General features: G+C 42.3%; 2 protein-coding genes across 12 annotated transcripts in view; one reads left to right on the top strand and one right to left on the bottom strand.

Moving 5' to 3' along the window:
* dab2ipb (DAB2 interacting protein b) overlaps positions 1–17,465 on the top strand; it is a 196,586-nt gene extending 179,121 nt beyond the window's left edge. For 9 of the 10 annotated variants that reach the window (XM_026173338.1, XM_026173337.1, XM_026173343.1 and 6 more), the window contains 5 exons: positions 982–1,858; positions 5,069–5,206; positions 11,048–11,250; positions 11,354–11,441; positions 13,175–17,465. In XM_026173338.1, coding sequence (XP_026029123.1) covers positions 982–1,858; positions 5,069–5,206; positions 11,048–11,250; positions 11,354–11,441; positions 13,175–13,342 — 1,474 coding nt within the window. In that variant the 3' untranslated portion in view covers positions 13,343–17,465. The remainder of the gene's footprint in view (positions 1–981; positions 1,859–5,068; positions 5,207–11,047; positions 11,251–11,353; positions 11,442–13,174) is intronic. The other variant, XM_026173339.1, reaches the window with a different exon arrangement.
* Positions 17,466–20,857: 3,392 nt separating this feature from the next.
* Positions 20,858–26,633, bottom strand: part of ttll11 (tubulin tyrosine ligase-like family, member 11) — a 28,364-nt gene continuing 22,588 nt past the window's right edge. The window contains exons 8-10 of one of the 2 annotated variants that reach the window (XM_026173336.1): positions 26,049–26,294; positions 24,622–24,728; positions 20,858–22,348 (exon numbers count right to left, since the gene is read on the bottom strand). In XM_026173336.1, coding sequence (XP_026029121.1) covers positions 22,038–22,348; positions 24,622–24,728; positions 26,049–26,294 — 664 coding nt within the window. In that variant the 3' untranslated portion in view covers positions 20,858–22,037. Of the gene's footprint in view, positions 22,349–24,621; positions 24,729–25,030; positions 25,211–26,048; positions 26,295–26,633 lie in introns of those variants that run through there. The other variant, XR_003272805.1, reaches the window with a different exon arrangement.

Below are 26,633 nucleotides of genomic sequence, written 5' to 3'. Positions count from 1 at the left end.
TTGGCAGTTTTGCCGAGTGCTAATGTTTGCCAGGTGAGGCAGCGACACAGTGAAAAGTGTCACCTCTGCTTGTTTACATCAGCCCGATGAAATCCTGTTTACTTTCCAGTGGATGAATACTCACTCAGACGGCACCTTGTCTCGCTTATCCACTTGTCCTCTCACTCGCTGCCAGAACAATGGCAAGGTGACACTTGAAAAGATTAACATAAAAGCAGAGGGACCATCACCAGAAAATGGCTCAGACAAATGAAAAAAATAAAAAATCCAGCGTCTCAGGCGAAGATGAGGAGCATGAAGTGTCAGAGAGACGGTATCATTACGCCTATCAGGCATCTGGATCAATAGAACTAATTAAGCGATGTCCCTGTATGACCTGATGTTAGAGCCCTGCTCTTGTTACTTTATCACAATAACTATTTGCTCGTGTGTGTGTGTGTGTGTGGTGTAACCTCACGAGCGAACTGTGAGACTGAAATTCAAACGAGCTCGCTGCCATTCTGTCTTAATTGCTTCTCATCCACCAAAAAATAGGATGAATGTGTCAAGGTTTAGAAAAGGAGAGCGAATGAGCAGAATGAAGAGGAGAAAGGAGTTAAGGGAGGGAAAGATAATGGAACGCTGGGAGAAGGACACCGAGAGCAGGAGAGGAGCGTGATGTGAATGATAGAGATTATTGGAAGATAAGTCACATCTGTCAAGGTAATGGTCTTCTGGCAGTGAAGCCTCCATCTGCTATCAGACGAAATGTGAGGGGACGGCTGAAACAAATCGTGTTTTCCTAAAAGATTGATTTATTGGATTCTCTTTGATTAGATTACATTACATTTGTCTGTTGTGATTAGGTGGTTTTAGCCCATTTTAACACTTGGATCCACTTTTGTGGATACTTTAAGACACATTTTATTTTTGCTCTTTTTGACCTCATGTTGACGTAGATGGATGGTTATCGTTATGGCTTCTGATGTGCCTCTGTTTCAGATTGGTCGACTTCACTAGATTACCATCACCCACACCAGAAAATAAGGATCTGTTCTTCGTGACAAGGAACTCAGCTATCCAGCCTTCCCCTGCACGCAGTTCAAGCTACTCTGAGACGAATGAGCCAGACCTGGGCATGGCCAATGGCAGCAAGAGCTTGTCCATGGTAGACCTCCAGGACCCCCGCATTCTGGATGGTGGCACAGTTCCCGGCTCCTCAGATGCTCTGGGTGAAGGCCCAGCTTCCGGGGCAGGCTGGTCAGCCATAACCTCACAAGGCAACATCCCCGGAGGTCCCACCATAAGGCGGCCAGGCCAGACCCCCACCACCCCAGGCACGGAAAGCACTCCTGGCCGACCCGCCCAGCTGCTAGCCCCGCTGTCCTTCCAGAACCCTGTCTACCAGATGGCGGCCTGCTTGCCCGTGTCCCCGAGGGGACTGAACGACTCGGGTTCAGAGTGCCACAGCTCGGTGAGTTCCCATAGCAACAATGAGGACGGGCCAGCAGGAGGCAAGCACTCCTTCTTGAACCACGGCGGAGGGGGCGGGGGGAGCAGCGGGGACGAGTACACCAGGCGCTCTGGGGAGTTCAACCGCCGGCAGCTGTCCCTCACGGAAACACCGCACCAGCCCGGCGTCCCCAGGCAGAACAGCGCCGGCCCACAGAGGCGAATAGACCAACCGCCACCTCAGAACATTACTCGTGGCCGCACCCCACCGAATCCGCTCAACAGCGGACCCTACCCCCGGCCCTCCTCCGGCAGCATGATGACGTCATCGCCCGACTGGCCCGGCAGCGGGGCTCGATTACGGCAGCAGTCCTCCTCCTCCAAAGGCGACAGTCCTGAGACCAAGCAGAGGGCTCAGCACAAACAGGTACCGCTGCATGCAGCGCGAGCTGCAAACGTAAAATGCACAACTACTCGGTCATGTGAGCAATCTTCAGCACAGCCAGCTATAGCTGCCTCACTGTATTTAATCACTTTAAATTACAGTAATATACAAATTTGCTGTTACAGAACACCCATTTATGTCATGCACGTCAAAACGGGCTGCGTGGGTGCTCGCAGACGCTGCACATTGTGCCCTAATGAACTATAGTCACTGTGCATGTAATAATAGTAATTTGCATACAGGCAGCTCATCACCTCACCACTGTTTTACTGGTTACGTTTAATGGGTTGAGAACGAGGGTGGCGGAGGCACAATTAGTATCTTATTAACGAGCAGTATGTGCTCAAACGTGCTCTCTCCAGACAACGGGAAACAGAGCTCGTGGATACAAACAGTTACAGTAAATTGCAAAGTCATTATTGGAAAGTCAGGACTTTGGGGTGTAATCAGAAACACTAATCAATTTTTGCCCCAGGCAAACTGGCTGAAGGGGAGAACATCTGCATAATAGCTGTAATGCTTTGCTCTCCCCAGTGTGCTAAAAGTCTACAGTATCGCCCCAAGACTGACTGAATTAATGAGAGCAGCAAAACAAAAACTAACAAATTGAATTTGTAGAGGGCTCACTCACAGCTATCATTAAGCAAGACGACTTTAATACCAGTGTGTGTAGATTGATGGATTGATGCATTAAGTTCCAGGCTGGGAGTGTAGCTCTAGGAATGCTAATATTTATCAGTCACTTTGCGACTGTGGTCCAGCTATAAATACACCGATCAGGCATAACATTATGACCATCTGCATTATGTCCACTTTTTGCTCCCAAAACAGCCCTGACCCTTCAAAGCTTGCACCCCTCTAGACTCCTGAAGGTGTGCTGTGGGATCTGGCACCAAGATGTTAGCAACAGATCTTTTGAGTCCCGTACACTGTGAGGTGGGACCTCTGTGGATACTTCTTTGTTCAGTTCTGGGGCGAGGTTTTGGAGGCCAAGACAACGCCTCAAAGTTGTTCCTGAACTATTTTTGCTTTGTAGAGGGCGCATTATTCATCTGAAAGAGTGCACATGGTCTGCAACAGTGCTTAGGTAGGTGGTAACATCCACATGGATGGCAGGACCCAAGGTGTCCCACACTGCCTCTTCCAGCTAGCCTTCTTCCCATAGTGCATCCTGGTGCCAGGTGTCTCCCCAGGTAAGCGATGCACACTCACCTGGGGATGTAAAAGAAAATGTTGACTCATCAGACCAGGCCATGTTCTTTTATTGCTCCGTGGTCCAGTTCTGATGCTCGCATCAGTGAGCCTTGGTCGCCCATGACCGTGTCACTGGATCACCACTGTTCCTTCACTGGAGCTCTTTTGATAGATACTGACCACCGCACACTGGGAACACCCAGTCCCCATGCTTGCCCATTTTTTTCTGCTGCTAACACATCAACAAAATGATGAAGACATAATCAGTGTTATTCACCCGTCAGTGGTCACAACGTTATGCCTGATCTGTGTTCCTCAATTATCTGACTTTTACACACATGGCACCAAAAGATGAATCCTTATGTTTTTCTTTCCTTAGCCATGCTAAATATCTGAAAATGGACTGCACAGTTTATAATAACATTACCGTATTTCCCGGACTACAAAGCGCACCTGAATATTAGCCGCACAAGCTAAAATCAGGGGAAAATCCTGTTTTGTACATACATTAGCCGCACCTGACTAAAAGCCGCAGGTGTTTCAATGTTGACTTATCATATGTAAGAGAATATGCACAAAGGGAATTGTCAGGAAAGAGATGGCTGTTTGGAGACACACCCCTTTTATTAATATTTTTGAAAAACAAGTTATGGGTACATATTTGCACATGTAGTACATAACAGTAACCTATAGCACACCAGGAAAATAGATTCGGCCTACCTTTTAGGCTCAGGTGCAGTGACACAGCTTTAACAAGAAGAAAAGTCAGTCATTCACCATCTTTCTCTTCTTCCTGCGCTCTAAAACCACCAAAGTCCTCTTCTCCAGTGTCGGATACTAACAGGCTCAGGATGGCTTCGTCATCCACTCTCCGCTTCTCTCCTTCGTTGTCACTTTCAAAACCAAAGAAATCCTCGTTGTCAGTGTCAGAGTCGAACACCCTCAGAAGGGCCGTGGCGGTGTCCTCCTCTCCATCATGCAGCAGTCCAGCCCTTCAAAATCCGTTGGTGATCGTGGATGTTTTCACACTTTTCCACGCTGTCAGAATCCACCGGTGGAGTTGAGCATAACTTGCTTTTTGCAAGTTTATCGCCGCTCATCATCCACGACTCCCGCTGAACGCGTAGCGCTACTTTGAAGTTTGTTTTTCGCGCTACTTCGTACGGCACTACGTTGCCTGGCGGACGGACATGTGACTAACATACCACTCTTGAATCCCGATCCTTCCGCCAGGCAACGTAGTGCCGTACAACAGCAGAACAAACAAAACAAATCGTCTTACGATATCACAAAAATCATGGAAAATCCATAGAAAAGCCGCACCTGACTAAAAGCCGCAGGGTTCAAAGCTTGTGCAAAAAGTAGCGGCTTATAGCCCGACATTTACGGTAGATGTTTTGTTGCTACTGCTGCTGTGGGACAGTATAGTGAAGAATCATTAATGAGAACACGAAAGCCAACAGCTTAGTAAAGTTTCACTCACATCACATGTATAAATATGTGCAGTTTGACGTGTTTAATTCAGATACGTTTTCTCTCAAACTGCTTAAATGCAAATGAGTGTCTGACTAAAATTATTATTATTATTATTTTTAAAAAGCAACAACAAACAAAAAACCTCAGCAGATAGTAATGTTACATGACTGCTAGCCTGTGCCTCAAGGTAGATTTCGGCGCAGGTATTGAATCTTACAGTGTTTACTTTCCCTCGCTGCCAGTGTGACACTATAGCTGCTCTCACTCCCACGTGTTTAAAAACCTGCTTCAGAGAGCGTGTGCTACAGGTTTGCGTGAGCCTGTATCCATTCCACCTGCTGCTTTCAGTCCAGATGAGTCGATGCATTTCAAGCTTCTTTTGTTTTTTTTGTTTTGTTTTTTTTCTGTTGTTTCTGTGGTGATATTGCAAACTCCCTCCTCCCCCTCTCCCCTCCTGCTCGTCACTTGCTCTCATGTATGTGTGTGTATGTGTGTGTGTGTGTTTTGTGTTGGTTTTACTAGGCCCCCTCCCCAGTGAACCCCAGTGCGTTGGACCGCACAGCAGCCTGGCTATTGAATATGAATGTGCAGTTTTTAGACCATGAGGGGATGGAGCCCGAGTCACTGAGAAACAGAGAGGATCTAACTCAGGTGGAGAAGGTAACCTGCCATCCGACCCCCTACCCCCAGCACCCCCCCTCCCCTCTCCTTTTTCACAAACCACCACAACCTTCAGCCCTGACACCCCCCACTGAACTGTCCTTTCTTTTCTTTATCACTCACACACACTTCCCTTCCTGAAAAGCCCCCCTTCTACACTCAATTACCTCACGATTTTTTTTCTTTATTTTGGGGGTTTTATTTTCTTATTTAAACTTTGCCCTTGTCTCTGAGCCAAATTGTCACAGCAAAAAGCCACAGTGTGCATATTTCCAACATAAAAGTAAGGGAAATGGCTTCATTTTGTGCAAAATAATACAATTGAAAAAAACTGACTTTTTGGTGATAGTCCAGCTGTTTATCTGCGATGTTTTTGGACATTTATGCAGCTGCGGGAAAATCATAGCTACAGCAGGAGGTAGTTATCATGAGCAAATAATTGTGAAGCTAAATATAGCAGGCAAGAATATCAACAAGCTCCAGTGCTGACAGCAGCGGCTTCATTAATCTCATTTTCTTGATGAATGCGTTAGGCTTTTTAGTAAAATCCGAAAAGCTGTGAATATTAGAGTATATATTATTATGCAGTTCTGTCACATTTAAAAAGCTAAACTTTGAAAATAACTAGAAATGAAGTGTGTGTGAGAGTTAAAATCTCCCTTCACCTCCAGAAAAAACCAAAAAAATGTCCCCTTAATCCTTTCTGGCTATGTTTAACACAGAATTTATTGTCCAAACCAGGTGTGTCCGTGTGCATGTGTGTGTATCCACATGCAGCATCCACACAGACGTCTTGCAGCTTGTGTGTGCTTGCATCGGTGTGAGAGACGGGGACATAAAGAGGCTTTTTGCTGCTTCCTCTGCCTACGTTCGCTGCTTCTCTGCTGAGCTACCTTTACAGCCGCTCACTCTCAGCTTCCATTCTTTGGTTGGCTTGTCGCATGTCCCACCCACCCTTCTTCTTTTTTCTTTTTCTTTATGTATTTTTTTGTAAATCCATGATGAATACAAACCTGTCATTCCGGCGTAGCTCGTGCGTTATGGAAGCCAGCAGCCCCGGCAGGGAGAGCGACCAAAGAAGGCAATAACTTCAGTGTTAACAAAGAAAGCCACAGCCACCTTAAAATAGCAGAGCCGCTAACAAGACAGGAATCGTTCGAGAGTGGCTTAGACGCTCCTGCAGCTAATGGTCTATACAGTCTTCACTATACGGACATAATAGACCCATGTAAAAAATAAATGCTACGTGTATTTTTACTTAAATAGAGCGTTTGCTGACTACCTGCACAGTGTGTGTTTCAATATAACAGATACGTTTACATTTTGTGCTCATTTTGTTCTCGATGGTTAATTTAATTTGTGTCAACGGTATCCTGGCAATCTAGTTAGTAGTGTGAGTATCTAATCAATTTGATTAATGAATCTCTCCTGTTAGGATCACTCAATGCTCACTCCCCCCAGCACCTGAAAATGATTTTGACACAGAAGGAAAAGTAGGTTAGAACATCAGCTTGGTCGAAAAATGTAGATTTAAAGTTTCACATGCTATAAGAATAAGAATAACTTTATTTATCCCGAGGGAAATTCTTTTGTCATGTACATGCTCAAAGCAGCAGGAGAGACAGAGGAACAGATGAATAAGATATACAATATATACAGTAAGAATAGTAGTATACAGTAATATACAGTAGGATAGTGCAAGACATAGTATCAAATAACTCTAACGAAGTAATATATATAACTATATCCTGGTTAATAAATAACTTAACTGTCAGTGCAGGCGATTCTACAAAGTGCCAAAGTATTGTGCAATAGAATAAAGGGAGTAGCAGCATATGATGGGGGATGAAACAAATATTCAATAAGGTACTGTTGGGTAATATTGAATTAGAATTAGAATTAGAATTAGAATTCAACTTTATTGTCATTGCACATGCACAGGTACAGGGCAACGAAATGCAGTTTGCATCCATCCAGAAGTGCTTTAGTGATATAGATATATTACAATATATATTAGCAATAATATAGATATGTGAGTATATTACAGAAATGGGTCTATTATGGTATGTTATAATGTACACGGTATGAAGTATGTTGTGAATATTCTATAACTATAAGTATGTACAGGCTGTAGTGAGTACAAGCTATGTACAGGATATGAACAGGATATAAATATGAAAAACTATACAGAATATGAAATAAATAACTTTACAGAATCTGGGATATACAGCTATACAGAAATGGGAACTGTGCAAGTTGTAAACAGTTGTAGGGTTAAAAATTATCGTATGTACAGAATGATTATTTACACAGAGCTATACAGTAGTGCAGTTAAGATAAGTGAGATATAATTCCTACAGAGGCTATATAAAGTGCTAGTGGTGCACAGTCTGAAAGGGAACAGAATAACATTGGTAATAGTCTCAGGAAAATCACCTACAGAGTGAGGAAGAGTTATACAGTCTTATTGCCACTGGTACAAAGGATTTACTGTGGCGGTCAGTTCTGCATTTCGGGGCAATGAGGCTTTGGCTGCGTTTGCTCCGATGGTCCACCATGGGGGCATGCATGGGGTGGGAGGGGTTGTCCATGATAGAAAGAAGCTTTTTTAGCATTCTCCTTTCAGACACCACCTCCAGGTTCTCAAGTCTGACACCCAGGACAGAACCAGCCTTTTTAATCAGTTTGTTCAGCCTGTTGGCATCAGCTGTCTTCACCCCACTTCCCCAGCACACAGCTGCAAAGAACACGACGCTCTCCAACACCGAGTGATAGTTTACAGTCCAAGCGTACCCCCAGGTACCGGTAGTCCTCAACGATCTCCACATCAGCCCCTCTTATGGTGACAGGGTTAGGAGGAGGAGCCTGCTTCCTAAAGTCCATAATCAGTTATTTTGTCTTTGTGATGTTAAGTTGTAGGTGATTTAGCTCATACCACTCGACAAAGCTGTCCACCACACTCCTGTACTCCTCCTGTCCATCCCTGATACAGCCCACAATGGCAGAGTCATCCGAGAATCTCTATACAGTCGCGTGCAGAAGTCTTGAGGCATCCGTCACTTGTTTATATTTTGCTTCCAAACTGACCTATGACTCATTCAAGCATAAATACGCAGCCTGTTGCAAAAACACATCATTTTGTTCCAATTTCTTCAGTTTAATCTACATGAAATGCCAAAGACGATACAAATGGCATTTTTTTGCACCAACACAGTGATTCCCACTAGCCCAAACCTGATCATATAACGACACGGTGTGCAATATGTTCCTAAAAAAATGAGCTAACTGGATGTGGAGGACAAGGCCTAAAAACTATCTACTAGCAGATATACAGTATCTGAAACTCCTTAAGAAATAGGGTGAAAAAACCCAGCAAAGACCTGACACAGGACCTGAGACCTTTACACAGTACTGTAAAACTGGTCTTGCCTAAGAAAGTACGGGGGCTCAAAGTTGCTGGAAGAAATGATGCAACGTTTTGACTCAGGGACTGAAAATATTTATAGTATGTATTTTTTTTCAGGGCTGCATTAATTATACTAAATTCAGTTCAATTCAGATTTATTTATATAGCTCCAAATTACAACAACAGTCACCTCATGCCACTTTATATTGCAAGATAAAGATACAGAGAGGACCCCAACAATCAGATGACCCTCTATGAGCAAGCACTTGGCGACAGTGGGAAGGAAAAACTCCCTTTTAACAGGAAGAAACCTCCTACAAAAACAGACTCTTGGTTTTTAACTATGCTGGTTAGTCTAAAAACCACAAAATTGAACAAACCTCCTTCCAGTGTTTTCCGTTGGGCTTCTATTTTGACTTAACTGTCCTGTGAGAGCTACACGGATGTCAGCAATAATAGAAATATAACCCAGGAATGCCATCAGGCGTAACATCAGGACAACACTTGCACAGATGCATCTGTCCAGATCGCCTTTGTTTCCCGAGCTCTCTCTTCTTCTGGTCTGTGTTATCAATATTCATATGTGTTAATTTTTTTTAGCCTGCTTGAATATCAGATGCACATCTGCAAAGGGAGACAGTATGACTGAAATAAGTCAGATCTTCTTTGTGTCTTTGGCTGAAATACATCAATATTTAGCGGCGCTTTGCGTTGCAAAGGCACAGGGTTATATTTTAGTAAAATCTTCATGGCGATAAATATTCAAAAACAAAACATTACGTGTCAAAATAGCTGCTTGAACAAATGTTCTAACCCTTTCGACACATACAGAGAGAGAAGAGGATGATGAAAGGAGGTGATTTTTTTTCTTTTTTTTCTGTGGATAGCAGAAAAGGTTTGACAGCTGCTACAGCTGCTTGATTTTCTTTGGGTTCGATGGAAAGCGAGAACGCCGGTAAGAAGACAGCATAAGGAAAACATTGGGTCGATGTTTGCTGCATTTGAAGCAGACCAGTGCAGGGACCGAGGACAGAACAAAGGAACTTCAGATACAGCAGATGTCATTTGTTCTCAGGGGATCTAGTGACAAGAACATCTGGGATATCAGAGATGGAGAGAGAAGTGGAAAAAGGGTAGAGCAGCCGATGAATCTATGGAGGTCACTCGTACTGCTGGGAACAAGAGGGCTGATGGGGAAAATATCCCCATGGAAAGCAGTAGTGTGACATGGGTAAATAAGAGTGAACGGGTACAGAGTGAGCGAAGTCCTCGCTTTGTAATTGGATCTGATTGTGCTTGCACATAGGGGTTCATCTGATTGAGGGGTTTCTCTTTATTAATGTAGGGCCTTTCCTTATAATATAAACAAGGCGACTATTGTTGTGATACGGCATAATATAAATAAAATTATATTATTATAAATTAGCAGTGAGGCTTGAGGAATGGCAATGTCGGAGGTTCTGTCCACAGGGTTAGGTCGTGTTTGTAGTTGGTTTCTCAGTGTGTGATCTTTGATGTTTTAAGCGCACAGGCTTAAAGACTGGTTGGTGACTGCCTTGGCAACCGGCAATCATTAGACAAAAACGACTGGATGCAAGTCCAAGAATTAGTCACTAGCAGGTTGCCAAAAATGTTGCCCATCCCAGCTTTAGACTGTTTAGACATCAAAAAATGTTTGATTCCTCTACTTGTTTCCTTTTCTCTGACGCATAGGCTGTGTATTAAAGATGGCCATAGCTGCTGAGTCTTAAAGCCAATATAAGCCTTAAAACTGCAATCTTTCTAATCGCCAGCAGGGGGCGAATCCCACTTTGAGCATGTCTGATTTTAAAAATAAGTGTATGGGAAAACGGGCTTACAGCCCACTGTTAATTTTATGAAAAAGTTTCAGAGCTATATGATGTCATGGTGGCTACATCTGTCTTTTATATGCAGTCTACTTGCTGAAGAGAAGTCTCTGCTTCACTGGTTGCATCCTTTTCTTATCACCTCCTCTTTATTCAAAATTCCCTTTTTCCTCCCTTCTCTCTTGCTTTGATTTTTCTTTCTTTTTGCCAGTTACATGTCTCAGTAGGTCATTGGTTTCAGATCCAGAACAGAGGCTGCCTTTGGAAACCTTCTAACACCACTTAGTATTTTGGGGGGCAATAAAAGCTTAACTGGGCTCCTCAAATGCACCGTGATGTCAGTCAGTGTTTTTCAATGTGCTATCATGACATTCCATATAAAATGTCCCACAGTAATTCCCTCTAGACCAAAATTATACTCCATCTCAAACACAAAGCAGCACAGTCCCAGGTCTGATTGAGAGATTGCCGTTTTTTGTTCTCGTCTCGTGGTAATGAAGAAGGGGACCCCGCTGCTAGGGCTGATGATAACGTTGATAACAAAACGCGATGATGAGAGTGTCCTCAACGCTCCGCTTCTCTGTTCAGTACCAGCAGGAGATCGCGGTGCTGCAAGAGAAACTGCGGGCGTCGGTGCAGAAGCTGGAGGAGTACGAGGCCCGTCTGAAGGGTCAGGACGAGCAGGCCCAGAAGGTGCTGATGGAGTACCAGGCCCGGCTGGAGGAGTCAGAGGAGCGCTTGCGCAGACAGCAGGACGACAAAGACCTCCAGATGAAGAGCATCATCAGCAGGCAGGGGAAAAGAGGAAGAAGAGGCAGATTTGCTGAGATGTATTTTGGGATGCAGCGTTTCACAGCCCCTCTAACTCTGCCCTGTCTTTGTTTATCTTCCCAGGTTAATGTCGGTGGAGGAGGAGCTGAAGAAGGATCATTCTGACATGCAGGCGGTGGTAGACTCTAAACAGAAGATCATCGACGCACAGGTCAGTCCACTGTAGCGACCCCACCGTAGCGACCCCACCGCGGGCTGCGTATGGCTTTGTGGATACTTTTCATCTGCGCGTTTTAAATTTGTATGTGCTGTCACTTGCTTCTCCTACATGAGGAAACAAAGGGTCACTGAAATACAAAGAGATGTTTAATTCATAGCTGTCTAGCTGTGGCATTGACAAGCTTGGATGGCTGAGCAGAATTTCTCAGCTCCCTCCCACTCCTCCTTATAAAACAAAAGTGTCTTATCTGGTTGTCTGTCAGCATGTAGCACCTCTATAATCCACAGTGGTTCATATTTGTGTAAAATTGCATGAAAATCTAACTTAAAAGAAAAACTGTTCTTTTTGAGCATTTTTAAGGAATTTTGAATGTTTGTCGTTGGGTTTGTAACTGTCACCAGAGAATGATTGTGCAGGTATGAATTTTACCGGCTGTATAAAAGGATTAAACCGTCCTGCTTGTGTGTGTGTTAGAGCTGTAAGTGCAAACACCAGCACACAATTAAGAGCAAATCTGCATCTTTGTAGCTTAGGTGTTTCACAGCGTCTTTGACAAAGAAATGCAACTGATGTTTACACAGACGCAAACATGCATTGGCAAATAATCTCTGTCACACACACAGTAATGAGAGTTTGCATCTACAAACACGTGCGCTGCAGTAAGGCAATGAATTGTCAGCCTCGGTACACAAGCGCAGATAGAAGGCAAATAAAAAAGGTCATTGCAAAGACGGGGAGTGAAGACTGCTTTAGTGGACCGGGACAGGAAGTTGATGTATTTTTTAAAATGCAGTTTTTATCTGCGTTAAACTACACAGAGTACACTTAAAACTTCACCACAGGAGATCAGTCAGGCCTTGTGAACGGGGCGTGTTTGAAATTAGCCATTTACAACAAAAGACTGTATGTAAAAGATGGACATAATCACAGTGATTCTACCCACTGGTTTGTGGATTTGTGTTTTAAAGCCTCTAGCAGCATTAGCGTATTTGGCTGCTGGCAGGTTGGTCTTTTGGAGCCAAAGACCACCATATTTATAGACGAGGGTGTTAGTCAATGCTAGTTTAGTTAGCAAGCTGCATCCATAGTCTTCAGCTTCACAACACAAACACATGCTAATAAATGCTTAATAGCATACAAAAAACCAAACTAAAAAATTTCTACTAAAACTGAATGACAGTCTTGGTCTTTATAGCCAGTCTTCCTCCCCTCAGCCCCAACTGGTCGCCACAGACGGCTGCCCCTCCCCAAGCCTGGGTCTGTCAGAGGTTTCTTCCTGTTAAAAGGGAGTTTTTCCTTCCAACTGTTGCCAAATGCATTCTCACAGGGTGTAACCTGATTGTTGGGATTTTCTGTTATTTTGGAGTCTTTACCTTAAAATATAAAGCGCCTCGATCCAGATGGGAAGCCTACGCAGACAGTTAGCAGCCTAGTTAGCACGTAGCTGTCACTCAAAGCAGCCACACCCATGTCAATCTAACCCTAAACCTTAATAAAATATAAACATGACAGTTAGTTTGCAGTTTGTTTGCACATCAGTGTCAGCTTCACTTTACCGCTCATTTAAAACAAGCTCATGACATTAACAAAGCTTGGTTGTAGAGCAGATATCAGCAGGTTAGGATGGGGACGAATAAGAACGTCACGTTTCTCCTCCAACTGATGAGGAAGCTGTAATATTGGAATTTTTTCCCGGGTCTTACTGTGTTCATGTGCATTCACAGGAGAAGCGCATAGCATCACTGGATGCTGCCAACGCCCGTCTGATGAGCGCTCTCAGCCAGCTGAAGGAGCGCTACAACATGCAGACGCGCAACGGCATCTCCCCCACCAACCCCACCAAACTGCAGATCACGGAAAACGGAGAATTTAGGAACAGCAGCAACTGCTAAGAAAGACCCGGCGTCTGCCCCGAGCGAGAGTTGACCGCCCGAGCGTGTACAGCTGTTCAGCGCGTGGATGTCTACGTGCATACGTGGATGCATGTCTGTTTGAAAGACTGCGAGACTGCAGGCGTGTGCGTGCGTGAGTCTGTTTTATAAGCCAGACGTTTCCTTTTTTTCTTTTGTTTTGTTTTGTTGGAGACAGTGTAGGAGTGAGGGCGCCACTCTTTTGAGGGGCCAGCCAGAAAAGGCAGAACTTCAACGCTGACGGACAGATCACCAGACGGCCTTCATTTATGAGGGTGATGGCCAGAGGAGGTGGGGCGGAGCTTGTGTGTATATATAGAACTCGAAGCTGTTTGCCAATGGACGCACGTAGTTTGCTGGGACAATTCACGCTGCTGTCAAAGCCTGGGACGAACCACTATATACCCAAACACAGTGACGACCGCCAGACACGGTCACCCTCGCAACCCTCCTCTCTCGTTCTTCTTCTCGTCCTTCTTGATGACCAGGTGGATCCACTTCAAAACCAACAGCACGTACTGAGGATTATCACTTTAGTTTCTCGAGAGGATTACTAGTGCTTTATTTTAAAGAACCAAATAAGAGCTTATTAAAAGAAAATTGATATTTTTAATCCAAAACAATCTACGTTTCCCTTTCCGCTGCCGAGTGTGTGTTCCTGAGCATCCCCTGACCAACCCCCTCCCCACCCCCCTCCTTTCCCTACGTAGTGCACTTTGCGAACAGCTATTGGTACATGAAAGGCCTTAAGTAAGGAACACACCTCGACTTTCTCCCACATCTCCCCAGCAGCTTTTTTTCTGCAAAAAAACAAACAAAAAAAAAAAAGTTATACTGGCACAACTCATACTGTGGATTTGTAAAGAAACAAACGTGTTACAGATGTATTATAAACACTTAACTAAATGAATTCTATGTGATACTATATTCATGAAATTTTAAATAGATGTATGCAGTTTTTTTTCCTTCTATAGATTATACACACATATACCTATATTTGATAATCTCAAATATAAAAGCAGCCCTTTATTTCCGAGTTTTATTTTTCTTCTCTTCCGATGGAAAGACTGTCGCGTGTAGCTTGCTTTGGAGCCCTGGAGAGAGGGAGGCCACGCTGCCGAGCAGTCGCGAGCACCTCGGTCGTCCTTCAGAGTAATCCCACGACGCGTAACCCTTTACATACGGCGCGAGAGACGGGAGCGATCTGGTCTCACCCGGTGCTCATCGCTGCTCTTGAAGGCAAAGATTATCAATCACGAGTTCTGTGCGTGGTCTTTTTCTGATTTTCTCTAGTTGCACAAGAGCTATTGAGAGATGCGCTTAAACGCGCTCGCTCATACTATACACTGGACTGATGAGCCGTTACAAGGCGCGCCCCCTACACCCCCAGTCCTGACATTTTTTGCGCTCTCGATGCTTTATTTGTCCGTGGTTATGAAGTATGCTGCATCCAAACTGTGATCCCAGTGACATCATCGTTGTCTCGCTTTTTTTTTTTTTTTTCCTTCTCCCCCCTCTTACTCCCACCTTTCTTTATCTTGTTCTTCTGAATGTGAAGATGCTAACTCACAGTTGGTCTTAACACAGGGTTTGGTCCTTTTAATCCCTCCATCCATCCCAACCATCTCTGTATTTTGGATATTTTTGTAGCTGTTTTTCTCACTCTGTAACAAACTATACATCAAGCGTGAGGCTGCGCATGCTTCATCCTTGCTCTATAGCCAATAGTAGCGTCACCATTTGTTTTCTCTGATTGCTAGCTGAACGATGATGATGGTGATGATGATGATGACGAGAGGCTTTTTTCAGACATGACGTGAATATATGATGTGTAACTGAGTGTATTAAAAGGCTGGGCAGCCTGGGATAGTGTAAATAAAATGCTCACACTATTTTTACCTAATGTTAACAGAGCTTTTTGTAAATGTATCTTGTGCTCAGACTCTGCTGTACCATTATGGATACTGTAAATATGAAACAGCTCAGTCAAGTCATCTGTCCTCATTGGGTAGAACTATACAATCAAATTTAACCTTTCAGTGTTCTCTGTTTAAAGTTGTTGGTTTCTTTTGTATTTAGAGTGTGTTATTGCTAGCCAAAAAAAAAAAATAAGTCGGAGTTTGACTCTTGGGATGTACTTCTTCATTGGTTACAGGCCAAGTCGAGTCCAGTCTCGAGATTCAAAAGCACAATCCTGTATTTCTCATCAGTCTAGCTCTATGCACTTTTACGTTCAGTGGTTGATGTTTGTAATTAGCTTTTTTTTTTTTTTGGTTGTTATTTTTTCAGGTGATTAAAAATGTGGCAAAGTTTAAAATTGAAGTAAGGGATTTTTATGATATGGCGAATTCACAACATTTTGTATGAGATTCTCAACGATGTGACCCCTCCTTCTCTGAACCAGAACAAATTGCCTCAGACTGATGAGTTCACACGACTTTTCACATCTCACCCGACGTCTAACCGCCTGTAGAAATATCTGCATAGGTGAAAGTCAGACTGTGTCACTTTGACAAGTAGAAACAGCTCTTCAATTTAGATAGCAATAAATACGCTGCGTACTGTTTTCATTGGTAGCATTTGCTGACTGTTTGGTACCATTAGCAAATTTTTTGGCACATTTTACGGTTAAAGGCACATTAGTGAGTCTGTTTTCAGACTGTGGTGCACTGGTGTTACTGTTAGTACAGAGGTCAACAGTGGGGTTCTGGAAGTAAGAATCTCATTCATATTCTCCTCAGAGATTTTGATTATGAGATATATCATAACCCAATAAGTATTATCCATCAAGGAAGGAAGAAGGATCAAATTGTTTTTTAGTTGTTTTGTTTTAGTTTTTTTTTGTTTTTTTGTTTTTTTTTTAAAAGCTCTTTGATGGGGAAGCGGAGATTTGGGAGTTCTTTCACTCTTAAAAGTAACTATGTACAGTCAGTCTTTTACAGTGTTTTTTGAGCCACATCATCTTTTTACAGTTATATGGCTTGGTTCAAGGCTTAAAACTCTTCATATAAGGATTTCCTGAAACATCACTGGAGAAAATGAATGGGAATTCACTTCTGGAACCAGAGCCATTAAAATCATGGGCGACACTGTTGCGCTCGATAGCTTAGCACTTCTGCTAAATGCTCGACTGTTTAAAACTCTACTATTTGGCTAATTACTTTACATGGAGCCCATTAAAGGGAAAAAAATAAATTTGATAATATGTCATTAAGGCAGATTTTATAGAGTAACTAAGAATAACTTTGATACAGTTTTTCTTTCATAGGTTTGGGCATTAGCATATATAAAAGATATAACACACAAGATTACAATTAGCTAATGTTTGCAGGTCAGTTTTACAAAAAAGGTACCGTACTGATCAGTAGCTTTGCACTGGCACTAAATCACCATGAAGTTGAGGGATATTTGTTATTTGACCAAATTATTTGGAATTTTGGTGTTAAAAAATATAGTATGTAGCTTAGCATTTTAGCAACTAGTAAGATATGTACCAGTAACTAGCTTAATAGCATTAGCTATTCTGAATTAAGAAATAGCTCATGCTTTTTAGCAAAAAAACAAACAAACGTATTTTAGCAGTTTACCTGTAGCTGTTAAACTATGAAAGTCACATAGTCTCACTTTGAAGTTTACAATAGTTACATTGATACAACCTTGCCACATTTATCCCACCAGTACTTCTTAAACAGATACAAGTAGAAGAGGCATTGCAGTTTTTGGTTTATAATTCGACTCCTCATGTTTCAGTTTTGTTTTGTGTTGGTTTTTTGTTGTTGTTGTTTTGTTTTTTTTTATGGTCTACTTTTATAAATCAGGAAACCATGAGGTCTCTCTTCACACACAGTTCAGCCAATCCGACTAAAGATGAATTGAAATATAAAGCTATAAATAAAGTAAGAGATGTTGTATGTTTTCTATTATCTTGTAGAAAATACTTTTGTAAGTATGTTGAAAGTATAAAGTATTTGCTGGATTCTGCTTCCTTTGACGACAGTGACAAAAACAATAATGTACAGAGGAGTTTGTGTTGACAAAATGTGGCTGTGCAATTTATGTACATTTGCAACTAGACCTATTAAAGTTTTATTTAGCTATTTTAAAATCGTGTGCCTTTCTGTCTTTTGTCTCATCGCCTCACACGTGCTGGTATCCATCACACTTATTCTGCTTCTCTGATAGAATAAATGGAGCTTAGTTTGACAGTGTAACAGATGAATCACGTGTTCATTAAATACTCAGGCAGGCTGTGATAGATGACAAACAGCTAGAGAGAACATATGCTCAGTAGCAGGGTCCAAAGGCAAAGGCAGCTTTTTTTTGTGGAAGTACAGTTTAAGTAGTGTCTGTTTCGCTCAGCAAGTCTGACCTACATACTGCCTGATTGTCATTCCCCACATCGGGTAAAAAATTAAAACAGGCCTGAAGCTTGTAGCAATTTTGTTGAAATTCCTGTAAAGTGAGCTGAAAATTATATTTTTTAAAAAAACATAACTGTTCTAAGTGCAACAGAAAGAAAATAGAAATGTACTTTGAAAATATTCAAATTGTATTAGGTTTATTTGTAACAGCCAACCACACGAACTGGTGTGTTTTACAGGAAAGGCCTTCTTGTTCTCTGTGAAGCTCACTTATTTCTTTGCCCAAGTGGAACAAGTGTCTCCCTGCAGCAAAGGCACATGTTTAGCATGTCAGGCTTCTAAAAACTCTAAACTACAAAAAAAAGCATTATTACTACTAATAACTAGAGATGGCACGATACCACTTTTTTTTATGTCCGATACCGATATGAATCCGATAGTGTTTTTTTAATCAAAACGTTTTTTTAATATCTTGCTGCATTTTGTATAAGTTTATACCCAAGTTTAAATAAATAACAACACTAAAGCTATTCTGTTATACCTGTATGTAAAAAATACACTGTGTCCAAAATATGTCATAGTTCAGCAACACTGATCAATCTAATAAACTTAAACCTGCACCATCCTCCCTATTCTGGTATTTTAAAGAGTACTTAGCAGAAATATTAAGCAACCTAACTAATAGGGTTGCAAACTCCCAGCAAAAAAAAAAATAGGGAACCACCCCCCACCCTCCACTTCATGATGCTTAATCGATCTAATCAAATTTAATTTGATGCAGGGGGGAAAAATGTACAGAAATAACTTATTTTTCAAGAATAATTAAATAGATTCAACATCTTTCTTCAACAGAATTGCAGAATTCACAGATGGTACTTTCACAAAGGAAAAAGTACTATAGCTTACTAGGGTATATTAGACTTAACAGTTACTATATACAGTAATGGACTTCTATACATCAGATTAAAACTTTGGGTGTAAGAGTCAGATAATTATTTATTAAAAGCTAGACATTTTAAATGAGAATAAGAAAGAAAAGTATGTCTTTGTGCCCCCTTTTCCCTGTTCATGCCCTATCGGCCCCCCTGGCTAAACTTTGCTAGATCCGCCCCTGCACAGTTACCAGCCGTCAGCTACGCAGAAAATGATCCTGGTGTAGAAAGTAATGTTAAATAAATTCTAACAACAGCTTATCAAGGTTAAATGTGCTGCTGTTGTTCAGCCGCTGGTTTCCTCTTTCTGGTGCAAAATGGGCCAAAAACAAAGAAGAGAGACGGACTCCGACAGAAAAGCCGATCAGCTGATCATTGATCAGTTTCACTATTGAAGTAGCAGCAGGAGAGGGAGAGAGAGAGAAGAGGCAGTCGCTCCACATGTCTGTTGTTAAGCTTAACATGGGAATGCTTTACAGACATTCAGAGATAATGTTATACACTTACTTTACTTCTCTCTGGGATCACTTTCTCTGAGATGAAATGCTGGTTTGGTAGCAAGGCTACAAATACACACAGCCGCTCTATCACGTGCTACAGTTATGAGCCGAGTTACGCTGTGTAGCAAGTTTTGTGAGGTCCTTTATTGATATTTAATGGATCGATTACATTTTTTATTTCTCGCCGATATCCGATCCAGTAATTTGGGTCTGTATCGGACCGATACCGATAGGTAATATCGGATCGGTCCATCTACTAATGACTAGCCTTACCGGTGCCCAGTGGTCAGATTCAGGATTCAAAGATACCAAAAGTTGAAAAAACACAGTCACCTGCTTCAGATGAGATGGTTTCCCGTCCAATGCGGAGTGCATACATCATTTCCCCTTCAATCCAGTTTTGATCTAACTAAAATGCTTCATCAAAAAAAAAAAAAAACAGACACTTCCTGGATATTGCACAGTGGATCAAAATCTGCCCAGATTTTTCTGTATTCATAATAACTTTAATTTTGAAAATCACAGCTAGGAGCTCGTGGAAGATCCTGAATCCAGCAACCAGCTGGGGCTTTTCTGTGTGGAGTTCTCCCTGCGTCTGTGGGGTTCTCTCCAGATACCTGGCTCTTTGCCACAGTCCAAAGACATGCACATTGAGCTAAACTGGTGTCTTTCTGTGTTCCTCACAATCATCTGGCAACCTAACCATACCCTATGCTAATGGTTGGGATTTCCTAGCTAATTAGCGCAACATACTGAAAATTGCCAAAGATAATACAGTTTGACAGACTTAAAATAGTACTGTTTCACCAACAAAGTGATTCCCAAAGAGCTATTAGCTGAAAATGTGGCATTTTCCAGCATGGTGTGCACTGTGTCATTAAAAACTTGAGGAAGTACAAGACAAAAAGAAGTAAAAGAAGTAGCTAACCTTAAAAAAAACAACAAACAAACAAAGCTCCAATTGATGCATCTGGTGTTAAGGAAAGGAAATGGAGAAAAGGCTGAAGTTGTGTGATTATTTGTGTTTCATATACCATTACTTCCATTTATATTTGAACATTTGAATAATACCCTGCATCGATTCTCAATTTGTCTAGCAAAATATAAAAAAAAATGAGGGGTGCCACAAGATTTTTGCACGGTACTGTATGTGACGAGCCTTTTCATTTTATAAACGAGAAACCCACAGGCTGGTCTTAACACAGAACAACAACTAACAAAGCAAGCACAGAGTGATGAACTTGAATTTAAAGATATAATTGTAGTGACACTCTTCCAATCTGTGCTTTTACACACACCAACTGGGGTCATGAGCAAGCGCTTCGGAGCACCGCTGGTTATTAGCAGCAGCGACAAAAGAACCGTGATGACTAAAGATGGCGGAGCTGCAGCATCAGCTGGCACTGGCAGCCTCTGCAACAGAAGGTCGGGGAAACATTGGCAGATGGCTGTGCTGCGAAACAGATCTGCCGTCTTAAGGCGAGTAAAAAGCGAGCCGTTTTTAAATTCATCCATCAGCCTCGTTGAAGACGGCGGCGTAAACAACTCAGAGTGCCAACCCCGGTGCCATTATGTGCGACAAATGGTGCCCTTTAATGAGCTCACAGGTGAATTCGCTCATAGGTGCTATAACAATAGCGCACACACGAGTCGTACATTAATATCAGGTCGTTATCACGGCCGCACGAACCCACACATCTCCAGTTCAAAGAGCAAAATGTGTTTATTTCGTTTGATAGTGTTATCAATACATGTCATTCATGTTATGTGCCAGTGTTTAATAACTCATACATCTACTTCACATCATGAATACAGTAAATAAGTTAGCCCTACAGTATGTGTAGCAGAAATCTCTTAAATATTTAGTTCAGTCTGTTTTCCACAAGCTGCCACACTGCACTTCTTTCATTGGTTTAGTAATTTTAGCATAAAAGAAAAAGACAAGCGACCTTCCAGCAGCAGCTGCCATGTTACTCTGGAATTATGAGGCATTCGGCTTTCTAACCAAATCTCATTTAAGAATCTGTGAAACATTTTCGCCATGCAATTATTTCTAGACATCTACGTCCAATGGCAGTTGTGTGGCTACATTGTAAAGAACATAATGGCTGGAGGTCTTGCGGCTGCCTGACTGGAATAGCTGCTTGAACTGAAAGAGGATAAGTGGCCGCGCGGCCCTTTTTCCCTTTGAATACTTATTCACTTAACTCGTCGCTAATGGGCTCGTGGAAGGCGCACAGCTGAGCCGCTCACTGTCAACAGGCTTTCGCCGCTAAGCTAAATGCAAATAAATACAGCGGTGACCACACACGCGCACACACACAAGTTCAAACAGTGAGCGCACAAATGCCCAGTCACGTCCATTTCTGTGCAAAAGTAATATAGCTGAAATATTTGCTGTGCAAATTCAAGAACATAATACACTGAGGATTCTCCCTTTTCCTTATTTTATGTGTGATGTGTGGAGCGTCTAATGTTATCCCTGAAAAGAAAGTTTGTTTTACCATAAGGGTTACCAGACAAATGTGAAAGGGAGGCATATAGCTGCCTTCTAGAATCAGTAAGTCAATTAAAAGCAGCCATTTCCTCCTCCTGACCGGATCGTGTTCTTCATATATGATCCTACCGGGAGGATGGGAGGAAATGCACCGACCTCCTTATATCTTCTTCCATTTCCATTCCAACAACCCCCTGCGGGCATCTTCCTCCTCTGAAGAAAAAGCAATCAGTAAGAGAACAGTGCTCCTGCGAGTCAGCCAGCAGGGCATCGGCTCGTCCTTCTCTGGGGCTGCAGAGGAGGGGTGGACACCTAACTCCTCTGCTCCTGTGGAGAATGCTAAAGGCAGTGTTTGGGGGGGGGGGTTGGATGACTAGTTCCCTCTCATCAGTTCTCCACATTTGCTCTGAGCGAGCGTGGCTTGAATCTTTGATGCCGGTAGTCCTGGCTGGCCGCCCTTCGGAGGGGAGCCGGAGAGCTGAGCTGAGGGTTGGCGAGGCACGGCGCCTGAGTTTTGACGGTTCGCGGCAGCGCCCTGCTGCAGCTCAGAGAGCGCCTCTCCTCGACGCCCGACTGAGGCCCGAGCTGAGACTCGCACAGCTCCAGCAGTGACACTACCTGCTCCCTCAGTGCCAGGGATTTGAACCTGCGAGCTGCCAAGTAGAAAAAGGCTTCGACGAACGCCTGCAAGCCCATCCCTGTGAAGCAGAAGGCCAGGTTCATTAAGTCAGTAATTTCATACTGCTACTAGGTGATAAACTAGCAATTCTAACACAAAGAAGAGCTTGACATTTCCCTAAAGAACCTTAGCAGCTTTATGAAGATCAAAGCATTTTTTTGTTCAGCAACTATGAAACCGCTGTGAGTTAGATTAGCTTAGCAAAAAGATGGGAAAGAACTGAGGAAAGCTAGTCTGGATTTGTCCAAAGGTAACAAAATCTACCTGTCACCACCTCTAAAGGGCCCTAATTAGCTTGGCTGTTATGTAAAGACCTGCCAGCGAAGTGGAACACATGGGCAGATGAAGAAGCTTCTAATGATCCAAACTGTTCTGACAAAAAATATCAAGCTGGGTTGTTAACAAGGCGTTTGATTGCACATTAGAACAGAGAGCGGGGCTTTGACCGAGGTCTGTGCTTCTGTTTAAGCCAGATAGAATTATAATTTTACACAACTTTCACTTTTCACTTTTTCAGTCGAGACCTTCGGCCCACAGTTAATGAATGTTGAAATGTTTGCTGTTGTCTGCATAGTCACAGTTCTTTAAAAAAAAATGGTTGACTCATTGTGTAATGTAACAGTCCTACAATGGTCTTATCGTTATGAAGGTTAGAGTATTCAGCGTTTGCTCCAATGACATTTTATAGTCTTACAGGCCTGGAGACTGGTTGCCGACCCCCTAGCAACCACCAATCTCTAGGTAAAAGTGTATTCCCTGACCTGGTGAGTGTTTGCTGGAAGGTTGCTGGGAGGTGTTAGTGTGAGGCTGGTTGAAAAGGCACAAAGGCTTGTAGTTGCTTTGCTCGCTGGCAGGTTGCCATGGTCGCCCTGGGTTTGTGTTAAAGACCCCAATGTGGTCTGCAAAGACTACTACTACTTGCCAAGCGGTAGCAAAGCTATGAAAAGTGGGAAATAAACTTGAAACAGAGATTGTTCGCCTTAAAAGTGAAACCTGCACCTTTTGAAAAGTGTTGACGCAACAAAGGGACAACTTTTACTTTGAAGGCACAGATTCTTCATTTCCAGTTTCTGCTGCACTTCTTTCAAGTTTCACTGCAGCTCAGAGAGAAAATGCTGAGGTTCTGCAGGCAAGTCAGCATCTTCCATGCAAACTATGGGCAACAGAGGCAATCTGCTAGCTACTATAGCACTCCCTTAGAGACCAATTTAACCTGGTGTAAACCCCTAGCAACCACCTGCTAACCAATCATGTAATACACATTTTAGCAACTGGAGGCTGCCAGGGGTCACCAGCCAGTGAGGCCTCACGCCTGAATTACGTTTCTACGGTGAATCTATGGCATAGCCTATGCAAGAGGATGACACCATTGCCACATTTATACTTCCACAGTTTTGTACTTGTAAGGATTTACAGTAAGTGTTGGGACATCTCTACGATCATTAACATTAACAGGGTGAACAAAGTGTATTAACAGTAATGCAATACAACGTCTGAATATCATTCTCTTAGATTTGAACGATATCATCTAAACCTTGAAAGTGGATATTTTACAGTAGTTTGTAGGTTGAGTAGAACAACTTATATATGTAATCATAACACATAAGAAATGTTTGTTGTACCCTTGAAGAGGCTGGCATCATTTTCTAAAGCATAACTCAGTTAAATGATTTAATGAGACGAGAGGAAAGTCCAACCTCCATCTCTGAAGACTCTCACTTGAATTTTAGGTTTTACAGATTTTTCTACTTTCTCTGTTCTCCACCTAGAAATCGAAGAGATCCATAGTGCAAGAAAACATTTAGATGTAATTTTTTTAATTTGTCGCATATCCCAAGTCTAACTGGAATAGATATATTTGTGAATTCTAAGTTTTATCCCAGTTCTTGGTCCATTACAAGTCCTCCAGTGCACCCACACACACACAATAACAGACGCTGACTCCAGCCTTCCTGAATACGTATGAGCTTATTCTAAATTCAGTCCACAATCTCCTCCGTACAGGCCCCTCCATGCTCGTCCATGTGATCTCCATCCATCCGCTCCGCCTCGCAAACATTCCTCGGAAGGTGCAACGTCTGAATAATTCATGTCGGGTAGTCTTCTCCATTGTCACAGTGTGATCTTTGCTCATTTCAATTACAGTGTCAGAGGAAATCTGACAAAGAATGACAAGCAATTATCTCCAAGCACAGTATTTGCGCCGAGTCTCGAGGACACCCGTGCTCTCTGTCCTCCACATATTTTTTCCCTTTGTGATAATTTATTGTGCGTTTGTGAGTATGGCGTTACCTGCTTCTCTGGAGTCGGGCGTCGCGCCTGACCAGCGGCGTGTGATGTCTATGTAGAGGATGTCCACTGAAGCCATTGTGAAGTTGCTGCCACTTAGTTTACAAGTCCTGAAAAACATTACAGGAAATCTAAAATAAGCTCCATAATGCAATTCTTAGCTTACAAACACATCGTGTGGTTGCTCTGAAACCTGTAGAAAGCATTCAACATTCATGCTTCCTTTAAATAAATGAAGGGAGATTCAAAGACCACAACCACTGAATGTTAGATTCCAGCCTTGCTCCTTAGATATGGAAAAATATTGATCTCAAATTTATTTATATATATATATTTATATTATGTAAAGCATATCATCGAAATTCCAGATTTGCAGTTTTATGTTGAGAAGCATGAATTGTGCAAGATTTACCCTAAAGCAGTTTTCCACAGCACGGTGAACCCCCTTTGGCATCTTTCCTCCTGCATGACTCGCCTCTCTGGGATTCTCTCTTCATGTCACTTATTAACCTCTTTAGTTGGGAGATGTTCCACCAGGTTCTTTTGTTAGCACCACACAACTCTTCAGTCATTTGTTGCCCACGTTCCAACACTGCTGAATCACTGTATGTGACTTTATTTACATACAGCTTACATGGGCAGTTATGTATAAAGAAACACATGTACTTTTATAACAATAAGCACTGAGTGTGTTAACCTTCAGCAGCTCATTCTCTAGACAATCCTTTCTTTAAAGACAGAACAAATTTTGGGGTCAACTTAACCACAAGGCAGATATGTAATGTAAAAGCGAGGTCAGAGGTCAAATGTAAAAAGGTATTTAGATTGTGATATCAGAATCCCCATATACCCGTATCACTTCCTGTGTATTACCAATGCAAACAGAGGCAGCAGGACTGTAAGCATAGTTTTAAAGATGAAAGAGATTTTTGAAACTTTGCCTTATTTGACCTTAAAGAGGTCAGAAGTCCAAAGAAACATGATATTTAGATTCAACCATCCATCATTCCCTACATGCCTATATGCTGTCAATGCAAACAATGGCAGTGAGAAACAGTTTTAAATAGCTCTATATAGCATTATTATCACTCTGACCTTCAGATCGATCACTCTATTGATTTTGAAGGAGAGGTCAGAGGTTAAATGTCACATATTAATTTAAATCTTTATTCTGTACTTTATATAGCTTGACAATACACACCACGCTTGTAAGAATCATAAGTTATAAGGCCTTGTGTCAATTTTCTACCAATAAATCATTAAGTTGACTTTGAAGACGTTGGTGGATTTAAGACACATTTTAATGGATTGTAAGAGGTGCCCGCTGTACACCCCTACAAAGCTTCATGAGGATCAGAAAGAATGGCACACAATCAAACACCGCCAAAAACATAACCTCCTTGGTGGTAGTAATAAATAATAGTACCTACCTGATGAAGGTCCGAAAGGCAGTGGGGCCAAGGCGCATGTTGCCCTTCACACCAAGGAAGCGTATGAAGAGAGCTGCGATTCGCTCCACTAGCCGCAGGTAGTTGAACTGCTTGGAGTACTTTGGGTAGACCTGCTTCAGACACAGCGAAGGCAAAGTTCCCGTTTCATCTTGGCTCTTCTCTTGTGTTTCTTCTTCCATGGGAATCTCTTCTCCTTGTTCAAACCCACCGGCCCTCTGTTGGGGACTGTTGGTGTAGAGTAACAGGAAAAAAACAAAGAAAAGCAAAACAGCTTTAATTTAAATTAATGAACGGATTCATTTTCAATCTTGGTGAACATTAAACCAACAAGGTGCAGATACAAGAAAGAGATTCAAAACGAAAAGGTTGATTTCATATTGACGAAAAAGTTGATACTTGTCACTAAATTTGGAAAAGCAAATAAGTTAAATGGTCCAGACAGGATTGGTCGTTTGATAGAAGCAACATGAGACTCATCCTCCACCGGGCTATACACTGTTCTCTATTACTCAGTAAAAACATCAACTCAATTTCAACCTTAGGTGATGGACGAGCTGTGCTTTT

This window comes from Astatotilapia calliptera, chromosome 7, assembly GCF_900246225.1.
Source record: "Astatotilapia calliptera chromosome 7, fAstCal1.2, whole genome shotgun sequence".
Taxonomy (NCBI): Eukaryota; Metazoa; Chordata; class Actinopteri; order Cichliformes; family Cichlidae; genus Astatotilapia; species Astatotilapia calliptera.
Note: the sequence above shows the minus strand (reverse complement) of the source record. Positions and strands in the feature narration are given on the sequence as shown.